At 39.4% G+C, this 21,411-nt stretch overlaps 1 protein-coding gene across 1 annotated transcript in view; it reads left to right on the top strand.

The window, feature by feature from the left end:
• The window catches only part of ryr1b (ryanodine receptor 1b (skeletal)), a 108,112-nt gene that overhangs the window by 18,853 nt on the left and 67,848 nt on the right, over positions 1-21,411 (top strand). Inside the window, exons 4-29 of the mRNA XM_088011632.1 lie at positions 724-798; positions 1,840-1,918; positions 2,019-2,131; positions 2,207-2,306; positions 4,001-4,097; positions 4,178-4,252; positions 5,495-5,651; positions 5,743-5,907; positions 6,406-6,527; positions 6,637-6,823; positions 7,629-7,764; positions 7,858-7,953; positions 8,677-8,795; positions 8,889-9,022; positions 10,073-10,314; positions 11,477-11,669; positions 12,442-12,658; positions 12,732-12,836; positions 13,967-14,070; positions 14,154-14,237; positions 14,790-14,949; positions 15,043-15,190; positions 16,112-16,317; positions 17,147-17,321; positions 18,068-18,276; positions 20,753-21,099. Of these exons, the coding sequence (XP_087867758.1) occupies positions 724-798; positions 1,840-1,918; positions 2,019-2,131; positions 2,207-2,306; positions 4,001-4,097; positions 4,178-4,252; positions 5,495-5,651; positions 5,743-5,907; positions 6,406-6,527; positions 6,637-6,823; positions 7,629-7,764; positions 7,858-7,953; positions 8,677-8,795; positions 8,889-9,022; positions 10,073-10,314; positions 11,477-11,669; positions 12,442-12,658; positions 12,732-12,836; positions 13,967-14,070; positions 14,154-14,237; positions 14,790-14,949; positions 15,043-15,190; positions 16,112-16,317; positions 17,147-17,321; positions 18,068-18,276; positions 20,753-21,099 (3,845 nt within the window). The remainder of the gene's footprint in view (positions 1-723; positions 799-1,839; positions 1,919-2,018; positions 2,132-2,206; positions 2,307-4,000; positions 4,098-4,177; positions 4,253-5,494; positions 5,652-5,742; positions 5,908-6,405; positions 6,528-6,636; positions 6,824-7,628; positions 7,765-7,857; positions 7,954-8,676; positions 8,796-8,888; positions 9,023-10,072; positions 10,315-11,476; positions 11,670-12,441; positions 12,659-12,731; positions 12,837-13,966; positions 14,071-14,153; positions 14,238-14,789; positions 14,950-15,042; positions 15,191-16,111; positions 16,318-17,146; positions 17,322-18,067; positions 18,277-20,752; positions 21,100-21,411) is intronic.

The raw sequence follows: 21,411 nt of genomic DNA, 5'->3' as shown, positions 1-21,411 counted from the left end.
CTCACTAGCACTCAGGATATCACCCACAACGCCACCACCTGTCCCAACAAACCCAGCGCTAATGCTAACTGGGGTTAATGGTATCATGCTACCACTTTACATACCTGCCCCCAATTTATCCCGTTGGATTATAGCTGTCCACAGGTTTCCTGTCCTGTTGGCTAAACTAAATCGTTATTTGACTTTATCCATTCACAACTGCCACATTAGTTGGTTTTTTTGTGGTTCTGTTTGTGATGGATGTTGAGAACAAACTGTGTGTGAAATACGGGTTTGATGTAAGTTTGTGATTTTAACGATTTTATTTTGAACCTCATCTTTCATGTCTTGATATCCTCTGAGAAAAAAAACAGAGGATAACTTTGTTATTGTGACTGTTCTGTCTTATGTTTGCATGCTTTGAAATGCCCTCGTTGTTTTCTCAAATTTTGTTTTAAAGCAGTAATTGTAGTGGAAATTGCCATATCTTTCTCTGTCCCCAGAAGGATTTACCTCGTTACATTATTTTCTCCATTAGTGTGATGGTGAAGACCAACAGTAAAAACCTCAATTTGGTTGGTTCATCATGCATCAAATCTCAGTTCCTGGAACCTAATCCTGTAGAAAACCTGAAGAGAAGATAAAACCAGGAGGGATCAAGACTCTGGATAATCAGCCGTATTTTTAACCTGAATGTGTTTTAAAAATAAACCAATGTTTTTTTTCTGTCTTTGTCCCACTCAGTCATCGCAGGGTGGAGGCCATCGCACTTTACTGTACGGTCACGCCATTCTTCTAAGACACCACCACTCAGGCATGGTGAGGCTTTAATCTTACCCTTATGGACGAGTGATGCTAATTGGCTACATAATTATTTTGCTATGAATACAGTTGAAAATGGTTTATGAGCACCTCAAATGCTGGTTGATGTTTTTGCCTCTTGTGCTTAGGATAATATTAGATGTGTTTTGATGCCATCTAGTGGTCAGAGGGTGAACTACACGTGGTACAGGTTAAGTGTGCAGATGTAGAATTTTGCTACTAAACCCAGTTAATTTTAACCCTGAAGTAATTTGGGTAAAAAATAATATTTACACTTATGAATGTCTTCTACAACTGATTTAGTAGAATACAAAAATTGACAAAAATTCTAAAAAGTTTTAGGTATGAAGCTTTTTAGCGACACTAGACAAATAAGGAATGGCAACAAGTAATACTGGCATTAATAAACAATATGCGCATTTTAGAAATAATTGTTGAAATTATAAATTTCTTGCATCTGTTTTGATTATAATACATGCAAGAATTCAGATTCCCAAAATATTACATAAATACAAATCCTAATAGAATATTTTTTATATTGTGAAATGAAGATTAAAAGCTTGTAGGACAGTAAATTAAAAAGTAAATGTGCTAGTATTTTACTATATATGAAACACTGGGTTGAAAACAAATTGTAGAAAAGTTGTTAAAATTCAGATTCTAATATTGATTTCATTTAGCAAAAATGGGCTAGAAACAAGAAAGGAAGTTTGTATTTAAAACAGTAAGAATGACAAGTAAATGGTTGGTCAAAAACATTTTGACTCAGTTTCAACTTTTATTTGAGCATTAGTAACACTCATAAAATAAACACACTGAGATTGAAAAGTTTTACTCCTTAGGTGCCTAGGTTATCTAATTAGCATCATACCTAGATTTACACTAATCACAGTGTTATAATTAATAATCTCTCAGTTGATTGACAGCATAAACACAAGTAATAAATTTTTTTGTACAATAGGATATAAAATCATGGATTAATAGTGTAAGTTTCTGTCAGATCCAGGCTAAACTAATGTTTTTTTTTTTTTTTTTCAGTATCTGAGCTGTTTGACTACGTCTCGATCCCTCACTGACAAGCTGGCCTTCGATGTGGGCTTGCAAGAAGATTCCATTGGTAACACATTGCTATAAATGCTGTTTAAATCAGTTTTCTAGATATTTTGTGACAAACCTTTCCCACATGAATCACCTGTTGGACTGCGCTCTCTCTGCAGGTGAGGCGTGTTGGTGGACAATTCATCCAGCCTCCAAACAGAGGTCAGAAGGTGAAAAGGTCAGGGTGGGTGACGACCTCATTCTTGTCAGCGTGTCGTCTGAGAGATACCTGGTGAGGCTCGTTGTGGTTTTTATTCTCCGTCTTTTGCTTCACCAAGCTGATTCTCCTTCTGACCTTTGTCCTCAGCATCTGTCCTACGCCAGCGGAGATCTGATGGTCGACGCCTCCTTCATGCAGACTCTGTGGAACATGAACCCCATTAGCTCAGGATGTGAATTAGCTGAGGGTAAAAACTGTCACTCAGATTTTTCCAACACGTCTGGCAGAATGAGTAGAAGCAGGAAAAACCAATAAGTAAATCAAATCAGGGTTTCTCCCAGAAAACTTGCTAAACCCGATGATAGAGCTCAGTAAGTCGTCCTGCGGCCTTCCGTGTTTTTGAGTTAAAAAATGTTTAAACTTCGCAATAATTGTCTGTTTTGTGTTGGTTTATAACATAAAATACCTTTAAGATTCAATTATGGTTGAAATGCTTAAAAGTTCTCCTGTAGAAAATACATAAATATTAATGCAGCTTGTTTCGTAGTAAACAGATTTACCTTGAGTTAATATTACATTTGTGCTATAGGAAGACATTATTAACAATACATAAACACCAACTATTAAGTCTTAAACAAGACAAACTTAACAAAAATACAGTTAAAATTAATATAAATTTTGCAATTCATTTGTTTCATCCTAAGTAACGTTTTTTATCCTTGATCTGTGACTTGTCACTTGATTCACTGAAGTTGTTAGCATGTAAACTGGTAAAAGACGAGCTGTGGTTGTGGAGTTCAGGTGAATATAAATATGTCCAACCCTTTCACCAAACAGACTCTGCAACCCGCCTCTGCTTTCTGTTACCGGCGTATAAAAAATCTTATAATAAATAAGCAAATAACGCTTAGCCTGCCAGGGCCACAAATAAAGCCTGGTGGCCCGCCAGGCTTACACTGCACTGGGGGAAACCCTGCAAATAATATGTATTTATATCTTAGGGTGCATTCACCAGTTTAATCAAATTCCAGTTCATTAGCCTAGAAAGTCCGTTAAACGTGCAATCGAACTCTAAAACCTAGATCTAAGTTTGGTTAAAGTAAACTGCAGTTCGGATACATATGTGAACGCCAAATGAACCGGAGACCAGTATAAAAACAGGAAGTGGATTATAGAGCAGGGCATTCTGGGTAAATCCAACCAAAACAAACAAGTGTTTAGTGCTAAAGGGACCTAAGACAAAAGAAAAATCCTACAAAATGTTATGCTATTCCATTTTTGTTTACATTTTGTAAAGAAGCGATGCCTTCAGCGGTTTTCATGTCTGTGGTTCTTGGCGCAGCGCCTCTGCAGGCGAGGAGGGGAACAGGTTTTTCGAATAGTTTCGTTTGTTTGACACAGTGCAGTGAGAAAGCAAACTGCAGTAGCTGAAAATGTAACAAATGTTGCAGTTTTGGTCCCAAATCGAACCGAGTCTAACAGACTGAGGTTTGAAAACACCTTTCCATACGTTATATTTCTTCAGATAAGTCCATGAATATGTGGGCTGGACTGTAATTAGTGTTATTTTGTCAACTGTTTGGGGTTTTATTGCTAGGATTGAGAAGTTTATACTCTCTTACACATCAGAAGTAAACACTGATGTGGAGTTCATCAGGATTCTGTGTTGGGGCCAGATCTGCTCTTGCTAAATTAAATGTCTGAGTGCATTTATACAGATTTTTAAACATCTCTACATTAAATCAGTAAATGTAAAACTAAAAAATAATCTTTAATAAACATTGTAAAAGGGAAAACCATGAATTTATTAATCGAACAACAAATGAACGATTTAGGCTCATATTCTGAGTCATACTCATAGTCAGATGATTCTTTAGACTCTTTCCGAACAACAGATTCAAAGCCAACAGGCTAATTTTGGGTGTTTGTTGGTTGTTCCAGGATATCTGACGGGGGGTCACGTCCTCAGGCTGTTCCACGGCCACATGGACGAGTGTCTGGCCATCCCTACGCCAGAGGAAGGAGAGGAGAAACGCAGGTGAGCAGAAATGAAACCAGCAGGTGTTGTGAAGTGTGACGCTTCCAGCGCGTAACGTTTCTGCGGTCGCTCTGCTGCAGGACAGCTCACTACGAAGGCGGTGCAGTGTGCAGCCAGGCTCGGTCCCTTTGGAGGCTGGAGCCGCTCAGAATCAGGTGACGTCATGAGAATCGCAGCTCTGCAATGATTGGTTACGTGGAGCAGGTGTGTCCTGGTGACACATCCTGCTTGATTTTGACAAGGCTACATTAGCAGTGGGCAAAAAATTATATTTTATTTAAATACCTTTATAACAACATCACAAAAAATTTTCTTGAGATTTGGCTGAACAAATGTGTAACTTTATGAACAGACACTAGAATAAAAAAATATGAATTTATACTGATTTCATAAATCAGTATAAGTGATAGATTTTGTATAAATATATCCAAAATACATATATTTTGAATATTTGTATTATGTATGTATATTAGATAGTTGTTGGCCAAAATTAGTTTGCATTTATATTTACATTATATATAAATATTTATATTTATACATACATATACAAAATCACACAATATATTCTGTCAATATTAATTCCTTAATATTGATGAAAAAGTTAAAATTTTATTGGTAGCTTATTTCAGTTATAACATGGAAAAATGTCTCGTTTATAAGTGAATTTATTTATTTTTAGCTAGAACTTATGGTAACACTTTATTTGAAGGGGGTGAATAAGACTGACATGACACTGTCATAAACATGTCATAACACCTGTCATGAACATGAATAAGCCTTCATGAATATTTATGACTGTTGTCATAAAGCGTCATTCGGTAAATTATGACACTTTTAATACAAAGTTGACATTGTTCAAAATGTCTTTTATTATGACAACTTGACATTAACCAGGAAATCATTACTGTTTAAACTTTACCTTTAATAACATAAAGTTACCTAATTTTTAAAGTGCAATCATTAATTCTTTTAATTCATGTTCATGACGTGTGTTATGTCATGTTTATGACAGTGTCATGACAGTCTTATTCACCCCCTTCAAATAAAGTGTTACCGAACTTATTCATTAACATTAAAGAATTATTAACTTAAAACCAGGTCCTATTTCTTGCTGAAATTTTTACCAGTAAGTTCTTTTAAGTGAACTAAGATATTTGCACTAGAAACTAAACCAAGCATACTTGGTATTTCTGTTTGTATAGATGTCATCACTGTAGAAGAGAACTAAAAACATGTTTTTAACCTCGTTAAAAACCATCTTGGGATCATAATTTTGACATTACTGCAGCATTTTATTATCTTTTAACTGATTTTTCAAACACAAACGTCAGAGCTTTATTTGGTCAGGCCTCTCAGCGTGTTCTGGTTAAGTTCTGGTTTCTGTTTGCTGTCTGCAGTTGGAGCGGCAGCCACATGAAATGGGGCGTGTCTTTCCGTATTCGTCACATCACCACGGGTCGGTACCTATGTCTGGATGACGACAAGGTCCTGATGGTGGTGGACCCGGAGAAGTCAAACACCAAAATGTCTGCATTCTGCTTTCGTATCTCAAAGGTCGGATTAAGTTGGGGGTTGTTTGGACATCTTCCTCACCAGTTTGTTTTCTCTCTGGCCGCTCTGATTGTTAGTTTCTGTCCCTGAGCAGGAGAAGGTGGACGTGTCTCAGAAACGGGACGTTGAGGGAATGGGAATTCCTGAGATAAAGTACGGCGAGTCCATGTGTTTCGTTCAGCATGTGTCCACAGGACTGTGGCTGACGTACGCCGCCCTGGACGCTAAGGCCGCTCGGCTAGGAACCATGAAGAGAAGGGTGAGAACTACTCCAACATGTTTGACCAGCAGCGTTTTGATGGAGGGCTCAAAATTTTAAAATGTTTAAGAATAGAGGGACATTATGGCGCCATATTTAGATTCTGCAAACCTGATCGTAACACGTTTTCTAAACTGTGAACTGAATTACAAATAATAACATGTATATACTGTCAAACGCGTGTTTTTTCCAGCAGCACAGGTTTTTTTTCCACAGGTTAAACCGACAGAACAAATTTGCTGGAATTCCATTTGTGTTGCTAGGTAACCAGGGTTGGGCTAGCCGGGGTTGCTAGGTAACGGGGAAGTGCCTCATGGTTATGACTCAGTAATCTGAAGGTTTGGCAACAGTTTATTGTCTTATTAACTTATTTCCATAAAATTGTCTGGGTGGTTTTGTTTAATGTTTCTAGAAGCAGTTTGAACCCAAATGGACGTTCAAAACAAAGAGAAATGGTGAATTTTAGCTGCTAAATTATTGTGTTGTCTGTGTTTTCAGGTCATTCTGCATCAGGAAGGACACATGGACGACGCTCTAACTGTGTCCCGCTCCCAAACCGAGGAGTCTCAGGCTGCTCGGATGATTTACAGCACCACAGGACTCTTCAGGCAGTTCATCAAGTATGTTCACATGTCCTACAACTCAAATATGTGGAATAAAAAATAATTCCTCTAGTCAGAAGGATACGGGACTTTAGTTTAGATGTGACTTTTATTTGCTGTCCTGCAGGGGACTGGACTCTCTGAGTGGGAAGAACAAGTCTCCAGGGTCGGTGTCGCTTCCCCTGGAAGGAGTCATCCTCTCTCTCCAGGATCTCATCTTCTACTTCCGTCCACCGGAGGAGGAACTGGAGCACGAGGAGAAGCAGACCAAGCTGCGCTCGCTACGCAACCGGCAAAACCTCTTCCAAGAGGAGGTAGGAGCCGAGCTGCATTTAAAGGGCAGCTAAGCCCAGTGTGAAAGCAAAGCCCCGGCCCTTGGCAAACATAGAAAGGTTACTACAAAGTGGGCAGAGCCAAGAGACACACAGGGGTGTGGCCAACAGGTCAGTTAGGACAGGGTTTCGGACTGGACAAAACATATTCACTAAATTTTTTCATTCTTACACTGCAAAAACACCAAATTTTACAAAGTATTTTTGATAAAGTTTTTAGTGAAAATAACGTGAAATAAGACAAAAATGACTGAAAAGTAACTTTTCAACCAGGTTTTTAGAGTTCCGCTTTGGTTGCTAGGTAACGGGGCTGGGCTCAAGTGGGGTTGCTAGGTAACGGGATAGTGCCTCGTGGTTACAACTTATTAATGTAGAAATATTTGAAACAGCTCATTTTCCAAATACCAAACACATTAACTTATTGCCAGAAAACGACCTGGTGGTTTATTTAAGTTTTTAAATACTTCAGCTGTTTTTAGAAGCAGTGGTGACTCAAATGGAAGTACAAAAATGTGAAAAAAAGTGGATTTTTCCTAATAGGCCCACATTAAATCCACTTGGTCTCCATATTTGTCGACTCTTTCTTTCAAAACACCTGCCAGGGTGCCGCTGTAAACTATAGGAAAATTTGACGTAAGGAAGACACCACTGAGACGCTTTTAGGCAAAATATCGCAGAGCTAAACAAATGTACATTTTCAGACTTTTCTGAATTATCTCAATATTTCATTTTCTAAACTTCGCCCAACAAGAAAAATGACAGCTGCATCACTTTTGTTTTACTCTAGGGGATGATCACCATAGTGTTGGAGTGCATCGACCGGCTGAATGTCTACAACACCGCTGCTCACTTCTCTGAATTTGCCGGCGAAGAGGCGGCCGAGTCCTGGAAGGAGATCGTCAACCTCCTTTATGAGCTGCTGGGTGAAGAAATAAACCTGAAACTCAGGAAATTCACAGAGTAATACCTTTGTTAGACGAATGATCAGGATTACTCTTTGTTTTTCCGCCTCACAGCTTCTCTTATCAGAGGGAATCGCTCGAATTGTGCGTTGTTCTGTGACAATCTGGACTGGCTGGTCAGCAAACTGGATCGTCTGGAGGCTTCCTCCGGTAAGCTACTGGAAAGATTCATTAATGTTTATTAGTGGTAGGAATTTAAAAATATTTAATAACGCAGGGTCTGTATTCAATCAGTCGCAATTAATTGCAACAAAATAAGCAAAATTTTTAATTAAAAAACCCTTTTTGCTGCTAAGTTGTTGAATAAATACATATGAGCTGAAAAACAAATTATTTAATGTTTTTAATTATTTAAATATCACTCAACTTTAGAAATGTGAACTGTGGATGCTAACTTTAGCTTAGGGACGTCTGTGCTAGCTGCAGCAAGTTTAGCATTGAAATGCTAATTTAGGCTTGAGTAGCTTTGCTAACAGGCAAAGTTGTCCTTTTAGCACAACTTTAACACAACAATAGTATTTTCCAGCGTCACGTCAGATTGTTTTTACAAGCAGAAATTAACACGCAGTGAACCAAGAGAAGCTGTTCTTTTGTCTATCACTGATGTTTGGATGTTGTTGTGCGTCAGCTTTACGGTTGTACTGGAAACGTGTAAATAAGGTTCCAGCCAGAACTTTCTATGTCCAAAAAAGAGATTAATTAAAATGAATGCAAAAATTATCAAAATTAATGTGTCAAAGTCCAGGCCATAATTTTATGCTACATTTAGTTTTCTTCCTTCTATTTTCTTTGTAAATTTTCTGCCGTTTTTGTATAGTTTTTTGGAATATCCTCCATTGTTAAATGTTAAAATCCTCCATTGTTTGCATTCAGGAATCCTGGAGGTGCTGTACTGCGTCCTGATTGAAAGTCCAGAAGTTCTGAACATCATCCAGGAGAACCATATAAAGTCCATCATCTCTCTGCTTGACAAGCACGGAAGGAACCACAAGGTCCGCATGTGGCCTGTGGAATATAATCATGATTTAAATTCTGATTTTGATCTTAAAAACTTGAAGGTGGTTCTAACCTGTTTGTTTCTTTAGGTTCTGGACGTCCTGCGCTCTCTGTGTGTGTGTAACGGTGTTGCTGTGAGGTCCAACCAGAACCTCATCACAGAAAACCTGCTGCCAGGTCGAGACCTCCTGCTGCAAACCAACATTGTCAATTATGCCACCAGGTCTGAAAATGGCATCTTATGCTAATGCTAATTTATTTTGTCATTTATTTTTTATTAAGCCTCTGAAGCACCCAGAAATGTGATCAAATTGTGTCTGATGGCAGCAAAGAGGCTAAAATCCTTTTTAAAACATGTTTTTGTGTTCATTTGTTCAGATGGTGGCTGGAACAGTTACCTAAAATGCTAGCAGCGCTAACACTAAAGCACTAATTATTAGTTCCGCTAATGCTAACGTGCAGTGCTAAACCAACACAGTGTTTAGCAGGAGCTAATGCTAAAGAGCTAACTTCTACTCAAACTTTATCCACTCTTGAAAGACTACAAACCAATAAGGCCCTTCGATATCGTACTGATGTATATGAAAATAGATGAAAATAAACATCGGACTTCCTGAAGGATTCTTAATAACGAAACACCCAAGTAAATTAGCGGTTTAGAATTGATCCGGAAAAATTCATTTAGTGGAAGTTAAATGTGTTAAATGTTTTCAAAGCTGGCCAAATTAGAGCATAGAGTTTACCTGGAAAAATTAATTTATGGCATGCTAGGTGTGTTAAACATTTTCAAAGCTAGCAAAAGTGACTCCATTAGCATTTGCCTGGAAAAATGCAGGTGAAGCTAGTTCTCTAAACCTTTTCAAAGTTAGCAAAAATGTTAAAATTTAGCTTTAATATTAACACTTTAGAATTTACTCAGAAAAATAAATTTAGGTGTGTTAAACATTTTTAAATTTAGCAAAAGTGCTAAGCTAATAATTAGCTTAGCTATTAGCACATTAGAATTTGCCTGGAAAAATGCAGGTGAAGCTAGTTCTCTAAATGTTTTCAAAGTTAGGAAAATCACTAAACAAAAATCCGCCATTATCGCATTAGAGGACGTTTGCCCACCACTGGTTCTGATACGTGTTGACACGATTCATCTGTTGAGTTAGCTGTGATTTTAGGCTTAAATCAGATTTAAAATGTGTCTGGAAAAGCTCCTGAAAAAAAACAGCTACAATTCAAAGAGATGCTAGCTTCAGTAACTGTTGTAATTTTGCTCCTGTCTCAGTGTGAGGCCAAACATCTTCCTGGGCACCTGTGAGGGCTCCACGCAGTACAAGAAGTGGTACTACGAGATGATTGTGGACTACGTGGAGTCCTTTGTGACGGCGCAGGCCACCCACCTGCGCGTGGGCTGGGCCATGACGGAGGGCTACAGCCCCTACCCTGGAGGAGGCGAGGGCTGGGGGGGAAACGGTGTGGGAGACGACCTCTACTCCTACGGCTTCGATGGGCTGCACTTATGGTCAGGTAGGAGGTTTATTCATTTATTTTACCCGTTTTGGTTATTACAATGTCAGGTATTTACACAGACTGAATGAATTCAAGAGGATTCTTAATTTATTAAAATAAAGTCACAAAATGTTTCCAAAAAATTATCAATTTGGCCCAAAATAGAAAATAGAAAATAGAAAACCAGTTTGGACTTTTATTTATTCACTCCAGCTGCAACTTTAAAGGAAACTGGCAACTCAAAAAACAAAAAGAAATTAATCTGTTGCAATATATTAACCGAAATATAGTAAACTGACAAATAACTGAGGGTGGCCAGAGTTTTTGTAAGAGTAGCAACACTACTTTAACATGTTTTTACTCAAGTAAAAGTAAAAAAGCATTTCGTAAACCGTCCACTGGAGAACCTAGAAACTATTTATCAATTATTTAATATTTAAATATCACACCATCAGATGTAAATATAAAGTTATGTGGAAATTTTGGTATTTTAAGAATCAAAATGACCATAATTCATATAAGTAACAAAAAATAACAAAATCAGGCAAAATAAATATTTTCTAAATCAGTTTCTTTCAGTATAAAACTTCAGAAACTTTAACAGAAACTGCAGGTGTTTGTCTGAGTCGGTGAGTTTTGGTTAAAACATGTTTTCATTTTTTTCATTCATTAAAATTTCTGGGTAGAAAATCCACAAATTTTACTCAAGAGTAGAAATACCTCATAATAAAATTACTCAAAGTACATTGTAGTAAAATTACTTCTAAAAATACTTTTTTTTTTTTTTTTCAAAAAAGTTACTCAAGTAAATGTAATTGAGTAAATGTAACTAGTTACTACTGATAACATTATTTAACGTTAAGAGAATAAAAACAATTAGAAGCTGTCCATTTTTTTTTTTTTTTTGCTCTAGTGGCCTTTATTTGATAGTTAATTGAGAGGAAAGTGGGTAATGAGAGAAGGGGGAAGACATGCAGCAAAGGTCACCAAGGCTGGGAATCGAACCTGTGACAGCTGCATCGAGGACTGAGGCCTCCATATGTGGGTTGTGCTTAACCCCTGCACCACCACAGCACACCCGAAAGCTGTCCAGTCGTTAACCACTGATCTTCAGCTCAGCTGTGACTCCTCAGTGTTGGCGCTGCTGCAGGTGTCGTTGACTCTTGGCTGTGTTGTGCAGGTACGGTGGCCCGCCAGGTGGCGTCGCCCAGCGCTCACACTCTGGCGGCGGACGACGTCGTCAGCTGCTGCCTGGATCTGAGCGTGCCCAGTATCTCGTTCCGCATCAACGGCCATCCGGTTCAGGGCATGTTCGAGAACTTCAACGTGGACGGCCTCTTCTTCCCGGTCATCAGCTTCTCCGCTGGAGTCAAGTCAGTTCAGATCATCCATGGTTTATGATCCTCTGATGTCTGATTGAGTTAAATAAAGTATCTTTTTTCTAACTAATTCACTTTTTAATGGGGAAATTCTGAGGCAATGCAGAGGCGATGTTTCATCATTTAATCCAGTTTTTCTCCTTTGCTGGAGTTTACATAGAAAACTGCAGATGTTATTTACATTTTCTGTCATTAACTGAGATGTTTTTTGAGTTCAAAAGTGTTTAAAGGTGACAGGAAATTTGAAAATGTAACTTGATAATTATGTGTTATTTGAAAACTGGAAGATTAATACCTGAACAAAAGCAGACACTACGAAGAAACTAAAATAAATAAACAGTGCTTAGCCTGGCAGCCTGCCAGGCTTATAAAGCACAGAGGGAAACCCTGAAACTTCGTTGTATTTCACTGGACTTTTATGTGACACCCAGTGGTGTCCAAAGTGCGGTTCGGGGGCCGTTTGTGGCCTTTCTGAGTGATTTTATGTGGCCCACATTCACAATACAAAAATGGAGCAAATTTGATTTTCCAACATGAGGTTGGAGATTGATGCAGAAAAATAAAATTTTCAGAAAAGATACCGATAAATTCACATCAACATTTGTTAGAAATGTTTCCCACTTTTACTTTATGGTCACATAAATTAGAAATGTTGGTTTTGAATCATTGCTGGGATTTTTTTGTCCCTTTTAAAGAAGCTACAAGAGTCTTCATTAATGTCTGAGTTTAAAAAAGCCGAGGCCGTCTTCTGTTTGTGTGACCTCAGAGTTCGGTTCCTCCTCGGCGGTCGACACGGAGACTTTAAGTTCATGCCGCCGCCAGGCTACGCGCCGTGTTACGAGGCCCTGCTGCCCAGGGAGAGGATGCGCATCGAACCCATCAAGGAGTACAAGCACGACTTCGACGGTGTGCGCAACCTTCTGGGTCCCACACAGTCCCTCACCCACACCTCCTTCACCCCCTGCCCAGTGGACACGGTGCAGGTACTGCTGTTGGGTCAGGACGCAGCAGCATCTACCAGTTTTCTGTTGTCTGATTGCTGGTTTTCCTGCTTAGATCGTGCTGCCGCCACATCTGGAGCGCATCAGGGAGAAGCTGGCAGAGAACATCCATGAGCTTTGGGCCGTGACTCGCATTGAGCAGGGATGGACCTATGGCAGCGTGAGTACGATCTCAGCCTCTGTAGGACGGTTCTCACACTGGACCCGGTTCTCACACCGGACCTGGTTCTCACACCCGATAGTCTGGTAGGTTCGGTCCAATATGGACCAAAGTTGTAACATTTGTTACATTTTCGTCTGGTGTGGTTCTCTTTCTCTCTGCAATGCGTCAAACGATTCAAACTAATAGAAAAACCTGTTCCCCTCCTCGCCTGTGGGGGCGCTGCATCCAGAAGACACTGAGCACAACTGTCTTTTTCATAAAATGTAAGCAAAAATGAACTTGTGTCAGATTTTATTGGTTGAAGGATCTAATCCGCTTGCTGCTTTTGGAGCGATCTCCATTTCAGATGTCTCTATGGATATTTTCACTTCTCATAGTCCAGAAGTGAGGGAATACAAAGTTGCAACATTTGTTACATTTGTAGCTGCTGCGTTTCTCTTTCTCACCACATTGAGTCAAACAAACTAAACTCTGAAAAACCTGTTCCCCTCCTCGCCTGTGGGGGTGCTGCACCAAGAACCACTGATGGAAACAAGACAAAAACCTCTGAAGAAAACACTCAGAACAAAATGTAAAGGCAAATCGAGTTGCATCAGATTTTAGCATTTGTAGGATTTCCCTTTTGTCTTTGGTAAAATACTATGAGGTATTTCTCCAGCTAGTGCTAGACTAGCTTGTTTGTTTTGGTTGTATTTACCCAGAATGTGGTGCACTTCCTGCTTTTGGAGCGGTCTGCGGTCTGCTTGGTGTTCACATGCATTCGAACCGCACCAGAGTTCACTTCAACCGAACTGAGGCTGATGTTTGTAGCTGGACCAGAGTTTGCTTTATGTTCTGAATCAGTTTGATTAGCATCCACACCTCCCCAAGCAAACCGGACTTTCTAGACAAACCAACTATCGTTTGATTAAAGTGGACTAAACACTCTCTTTTAAGTATTTAAATAATTCCTGAAACACCGACATGTACATCCAGTTAGGAACATGTTGGGTTATATCCTGTTTATCTGCCTTAATATGAAACCACTATAAAAGCCCTGATTTGAGTCAGGATACATACAAAACCATCCATGAATTCTTCCCAGCTGTAGTTTTCTTCCTTTGTACCATAATTTTGTTTCTCCACAGTTCAGGGATGACAACAAGAAACTCCATCCTTGTTTGGTGGATTTCCAAAGTCTTCCTGAACCAGAGAAGAACTACAACCTGCAGATGTCAGGGGAGACTCTCAAGTGAGTTTGACGTTTACTGATCAGGTTGTGTCTGAGTCGGTTTCTGTACCCCATAATTCCTCTGAATTAATGTTTTCCCACAGGACCCTGCTGGCCTTGGGTTGCCATGTTGGGATGGGGGATGAGAAAGCAGAAGAAAACCTCAAGAAAATCAAGCTCCCCAAGACGTACAGAATTAAATCCATATCTCTGTTAGCAGTGGTGGGGGGCACAATCCTGCTAATCCGTTAACACGCTAATCGCTAAGCTATATACGATGTTATACCAAATGTTGTGCCATTGACGCATGGTTGATGTAAACACAGTTGAATTTAGCATTTTAATCAATCATTCAAGTATCTCTGTATAACACATTTCAGTAATGAGGCAGTTCAAAGTGCTTTGCGTCATAAAAACACAAAAAGAAAACAAGATACAGTCAGTAATTAAGAAACCAGTAACAAACATTAATTTTTTTTCATTTATTAAAGTTAAAAAGCAACTGAAAACATGGGGGGGGTTTTAGCCTTGATTTGCAGGAACTCAGCTTTAGCATTAGCATCTGCTAAACACTATGTTGGTTTAGCACTTTAGCCTTAGCAGAACAAATGCTTATAATTAGTGCTTTAGGGTTAGCAGAGCTAGCGCTTCAGCTAGCGGCGCCCTCCACTGTCTGTTTGCATATAAACTGTTGGATAATCTGTTCTGTTGGCCTGAACACGAGTTTCTCTGTCCGTTAGCTACGTGATGACCAACGGCTACAAACCCGCACCTCTCGACCTCAACCACGTCAAACTGACACCGAACCAGAACCAGCTTGTGGAGAAGTTGGCAGAAAATGGCCATAATGTTTGGGCGAGGGACCGGGTACGCCAAGGATGGACCTACAGCATCGTGCAGGTGAAACTGTTTCCAATCTTTTAGCTCTAATGTTCAAACAGACACTCCAAGACCAAGAGTTTCATAATGAAATTCCTGCACTACAACCTGTAGGACATCGTGAATAAGCGAAACCCTCGTTTGGTACCGTACAACCTGCTGGACGAGAGAACGAAGAAAACCAACCGGGACAGCGTCAACAACGCTGTCCGCACCCTCATTGGCTACGGCTACAACATTGAGCCTCCAGATCAGGAGAGCAGTAAGTCAGTTCATCTTGTTATTGACCCTTTGCACATGATGCCACGCTCTTCAAAACTCCACCCACTACGCCATGACAGACGTCCAAACGACCAGTGCTTTCTTTTAAATAAAACTAGTATAAAAACACATTTGTAACCTAATACCGCTTCTATTTAGTTGGTTTCACTTTAAAAATGGACATAGGGTGCTGCGGTCGGCTGCACAAACAGACAAGGGTAGGAACCACATTGTCATTTTATTTTATAACTTAATGAGGAAAGATGTAGCGGAGACGGATATCAGCCATCAATCATAATGACTGGCATTCCTCAGTGTAACCGCAGATTAGCTGCAAATACTTTTTACAAGGTAAGAAGACTAACTTTCATATGCTTAATAAGTAAATATGATTTGAAAGATATAAAATATTGCATTATGGAAAAGGTACACCGTGTCTAACCATTGGTAACCATGGAGACAATGCCACATGTATGGAAAATCTAGTTAGCATCTTGTCCTCTGTATGTTTTTAAGGTTCCTCCGGTATAAAGGGGAAACGTCATTTATGACATAGTGACATAAATCATGTGGTGTGAATTCAGGCAAAGTCATTAATTTGATCAACACGTCAGGAGGGAGGAGGTACGGGTCGGTTTGTAAGCTAGCTGTTTCAGGCTTCTGTAAATCGCGCTGTCTATGAGCCCCAACCAGGTGAGTTACGTTCACAGACAAATTAGCTCGACTCGAACAAGTAGAAGCCACAAATAAACTGGCAAAGACAACTTTGGAAAACAATTTCAGTCACTCAGTTCAATACTCCCATCCCTCACTTAAAAACGTCCCACATGGCACCTTGAATGATTAAGCGACGTAGTTGTAAAGGGTCAATAGGATCTCTCATTTTCCTTCGATGTCTCACCTGTTTGTTTTGACGCTGCAGCTGGCCACGGCCTTGAGAACACGCGCGGGGACAAGGTCCGCATCTTCAGGGCGGAGAAGTCCTACGCCGTCACCCAAGGGAAGTGGTACTTTGAGTTCGAAGCCGTAACAACCGGAGAGATGAGAGTGGGCTGGGCCCGTCCCTGTGTCCGCTCCGATACTGAGCTTGGAGCCGATGAGCTGGCTTACGTCTTCAATGGCAACAAGGTCAGTCTGTGTTTTCAGCTTAATCTAGTTTAATTATCAGTATCAGAGTATAAAAATCATATAAACGGAAGATGTAAGGGTCTGTTTCATTCAATTGTTTTAGTATCAAATTTTAAAGGAGAACTATTGTACCTCTATGGGCTAAACAAAACAAAAAATAATTCTTAGTCTGGTCAGTTTTAGGGTTTCTTGTCACTTTAAATCCAAATAAGCTACTGCTGGAGCTCAGCTCTGGTTGCTAGGTGACGGACAAAGTTCCGTTGGGGTTGCTAAGTAACGGGCAGGGCCTGCTGATTTGTTATGTTACACTCCGAAGGTTTTTTAAATGATCCAGACTCCAGAAGTCCTTAACTTATTACCAAAAAAAACAACTGTATGTGTTTTTTATATGCTTGGCCTGATTTTAGAAGCAGTTGAGACTCAAGTGGAGGTACTAAAATGTGCAAAATGTCAGTTTTGCATAATAGGTTGCCTTTAAGTAATGTACAATCCACTAAAATAAACCACATTGATGCAGTTGGAATAAAATGAATATTCTTTATCTTTTTTTTATAAACAATTTCTCTTCCAAAAAATTCAGTGTTACTTTTAAATGGGAGGTGCACATTAATATGTTATTAAATCTTTTTCTGCATGATTTGAATTGAACTTTTTATACATATACAGTGATTTTCGTATGTTTTTCTGGGTCTTTATTTTTTTTGCATTTATGATTTCTACAGTTCAATTAAAGTAATTAGAAAAACAAATCCCACACTGTAATAACAAAGCCGGACATGGCTGCCGAATCTTCTGGTGTTTGTTACTGTAAGGTTTTGATGTTTTCCAGGCCCAGCGCTGGCACATCGGTAACGAGCCGTTCGGTCGGCAGTGGCAGTCCGGTGACGTCGTCGGCTGCATGATCGACCTGAGCGAGATGAACATCATGTTCACGCTCAACGGGGAGATGCTGATCAGTGACTCCGGCTCAGAGATGGCTTTCAAAGACATAGAAATTGGGGAAGGTGATTTTATAAATCAGGAAAAAATAAATTAAGATTCAGATTCTGGCAAAGTAAAAAAATCATCAATCATACAGAACGTTGCTCAGCTGTTTACATTTTAAAATTCACACTTTGAAATGTAGATCCTAAATTATAGAATCAGCATGAAAATTGCATTTCTAAAACAAATATCAACACAGATCTGATTCTGCAAATAAATCTGCTCAGGTTCATCCTTCCTTCTTTCCTTTTGCCCTTTATTGTTTCCTTTCTTGTTCCCTTATTTCATTCAATATTTTCTAATTTCTTTCCCTATTTACCTATTTCTTCCCTCCTACTCTGTCTTTACCTTCTTTCTGTCTTTTCTTTCCTTTTTTCCTTCTTTCCTTTTCTCTGTTCTTTCCTTCTTTATGCCCTTTCTTGCGTCTGTCATATCTTCTGTCATTTCTTTCTTTTTTTGTGTCCTTTCCTTTTTAGTTTCTTTCCTTCTGTCCCTTCATAGTTTGTGTCCTTTCTTCTTTACTTCTGAAACTGTTAAAAGTTGAATCTGAAACAGTTTAGATATTTTAGCTGAAGTTTTTAGAAAACCCCCAAAATGTTGGAACCTAAACAATGAAGAAAGTTGTATTTTTATCAGTAATCAAAAAGCCAAAGCAGCTTCAATAAACTAAATCAGCTGCACCAACATCCTCTAAACCCGTGGTTCTGTATTTTATATGTTTTGTTTGTAGAGTCCTGATCTTTATTTTTGTGTTTTTTCCCGGCAGGTTTCATCCCGGTGTGCGCCCTCGGCCTGTCTCAGGTCGGCAGGATCAATCTGGGTCAGAACGTCAGCAGCCTGAGATATTTTGCCATTTGTGGCCTTCAGGAGGGATTCGAACCGTTTGCCATCAACATGAAGCGAGACATCACCATGTGGTTCAGCAAGAGTTTGCCGCAGTTCGTCCCCGTCCCCACGGACCACAACCACATCGAGGTGGCGCAGCTTTAACTTTAAATTTAAACAATATTTAGGTTCAATAACAATATATGTCAGTTTATAAAATATTCACAGAACACCGATCCAGAACCGCACAGCATTCTGGGGGGTGTAGGCAGAGGAAAGACTTCATTCACTCAAAGTCTCTCGACTAGCTAAGCTACATTGGTGGCACTGTCACTGCGCGATCCGCTTAAAAAATACCTCATACTCATCAAGACCAGAAAATACCTTTATTTTTATAAAAAATCACTTCCTTCATTAAATTAACTAAATGTGTTATTGGACTGTACAAAACTATGGGAAACACTCATTTACTGTTTGATTATTTAACATCGGCACATACATTACTAGATTTTTCTCTTTTCAGAAGCAGCCTTGCAAAACGCAGTTAAACTGTTTTTATCTTTATTTCTAATTTTCTTTAAATCAAATACTATTTTTACAATTACACTGACACACGGAAAGACAAAGGAAATAAAAAATACCTTCCCTGGAAGTATTTCTTTCCAACTAACTGATGGTACGGATCGTGCTTCCGGAACAGACTGTAAAGTAGGGCTGAAACGATTCCTCGAATGATTCGAGTACCTCGATTACTAAAATTCCTCGAGGAAAATGTACCTGCCTCGAAGCTTCGTTAATTTATGTTTTATTAGTTAGCGCACCGTGTTCCGGCCGGGACTTCATTTGCGTTGCGCGGAGCTCTCACTTCCGCCTCTGAGTTGTTGACAAAAGCTAAGTCTCAGCGGCATAAAGTCCAATCTTCAAGATTGGCCCGTGGGGATTTTATTGATTGATGATAATGCCCGACTTTTTATCGTTTTTGGGGTACCAATAAGCATCCTTAAAATGACTGGGGGAATGCCTGGAGTACGGCAGCATTTCTCCTCCGGGGCTGCTGGTTGAAAGCGAACGGCGGGAAGAGCGCTGAGGTGAGCGGATAGCCTGATCAGGGCGGGCGGCTGAGTAGCTGATGCTTACCGTGTAAATGTAGCTTTACCAACGAACCGCACAATAAATTTCATATCCCGGTCTGAAGAAACGGGTGGCGGAGCGCATCGTACATGGCTGGTAGATGAGTTTCTGAGTGTGACCAGTGAAGGTGTCGTAAATATCCCGTATTGCTTCCCCCCGTGTTCGTCCCCCGGTCTAACGGTTCGTCAGTCCGCTGGTCCATTTCCTCCCCTCCACCCCATCTTACGTTCGTTCATTCGCCCTCTCCTCCCACTCCAGGCGGCATTTCCCGTATTTTCAAACCCAAAGCGTGACAGGTTAGGTGGCAAGGTGAGTTTAATTAATCTATTAAACTCACTGAAGATGAATACATAAACTAAAAGCTGGATTGTAGACATTTTTTATAAGCATATTTGTGAGCCTGCCTCTTTGTTATTAAATTCAATATAATTTCAGATTTTTCTATAACTTTTCTTCTGGTTAACTTAGAAAGTGAGCTATTATTGTTACAGGTTAGTTTTCTAAACTACAAAAAAGCAACTGTTAGGGATGCTCAAATATGAAAAATTGGACTGATATTGATATCTGATAGTAACACCGGTATTATGCCAGATTTACCAATATTTCATTTTATAATTTTTTTTTTATCCGATTACTCGATTAATCGTAAGAATAATCGATAGATTACTCGATTACTAAAATATTCGTTTACAACAGCCCTACTGTAAAGTCTAACTCACTCACACTTTGGTTACCTAGCAACAATTGTGGAGTAAGTTGTGGTTACCTAGCAACAGTCTGTTGAGTAATTTACACATTAGCAGTTTAATATTTACCTATATTGCCTCATAACTATTTAAAAATAAAAATTAACTTCATGAAGTGAAAGCTGTGGATAAAACAGGAAAGATCACGCCACCAGCTTGTCTGCATTTAAGATATTTAAAACAAAAAACTAAGGAATACACGGCAAAAACATTAAATCTTACCAAGTATCTTTGGTTTAATTTTTTGTATGCTTGAAATAAGACAAAAGTAACTACAAGTAACTTTTCAGCAAGATGCTGGAGCTTGTTTTAGATAAATAACTAGTTAATATTAATAAAAAGTTTGAATTCCACTGGTAGAATATTCCACTGAGCCGTTACCTAGCAACGCCAGGCAAGCCCAGTCCGTTACCTAGCAACGCCAGGCAAGCCCAGCCCGTTACCTAGCAACCCAGTTCTAGTTCCACTGGCAGGTTATTTCATTTATAACATGGGAAAATTGTTTTATTATACCTGAAATAATCAACCAGTGGAACTAGTTTTTAGTAAATATTAAGGAATTATTGAGTTAAAACAATATCTTGCTGAAAAGTTACTTGTAATTTAGTTTAGTCTTATTTCAAGTGTGATAAGATTTTTGCACCAGAAAGTAGACCAGTTTTTTCAGTGTAATTATTGGTATTGATTAATTTGAAGTGCTAATGTCGATCAGCTCTGATAATATTGGCACTAAAAACATGTTCCCTCAGGTTTCCCGTGTGGACGGCACTGTGGACAGCGCCCCCTGTCTGAAGCTGACCCACAAGACGTTCGGTTCGCAGAACGCCAACACGGACATGATGTTCCTCAGACTGAGCATGCCCGTCCAATTCCACGAGACGTTCAAGGTCCCAGCCGGCACCACGCCGCTCACCCGGGCCCTCACGATTCCCGAGGAGGAGGTGGTGGTGGTGGAGCCCGACTCCGAGTTCGAAGTTTTAAAGAAGTCTGCCAGTCGAAAGGAACAGGAGGACGAGAAGAAGGAGCCGTCTGTGCCGAAGGAGATTTCTGTAGAAAACGAGAAGGACACCATGTCGGAAAAGGGGAAGAAAAAAGGGTAAAATTTAAAGTTATTTCATCATAAGAGACTTTCAGATTAAAGGGGACCTATTATAGAAAATTTACATTTTGTGTGTTTTTATACTTTCATTTGGGTTTCTACTGAAAAAACACCCAGTCATTTCTGGCAATAAGTAAATATTTTTGGTGTTTGGAAAACGAACCATCTATAAGCCTCAGTCGTAATAAATCTACCACTGAGTTATAAGAAAACACTATTTCCACACTAAGAAAATTAAAAAAAATAAAGTTACAAGAATAAAGTTCTAAAATTATGAGAACAAAGTCAAACAAACATTAAGTTGAAATA

The sequence above is a fragment of the Poecilia mexicana genome, unplaced genomic scaffold (genome assembly GCF_051168715.1).
Source record: "Poecilia mexicana isolate PSO_F unplaced genomic scaffold, ASM5116871v1 scaffold_13, whole genome shotgun sequence".
NCBI classification, from domain to species: Eukaryota; Metazoa; Chordata; class Actinopteri; order Cyprinodontiformes; family Poeciliidae; genus Poecilia; species Poecilia mexicana.
The sequence above is the reverse complement of the archived record's forward strand: the minus strand, read 5'-3'. Positions and strand labels throughout refer to the sequence as shown.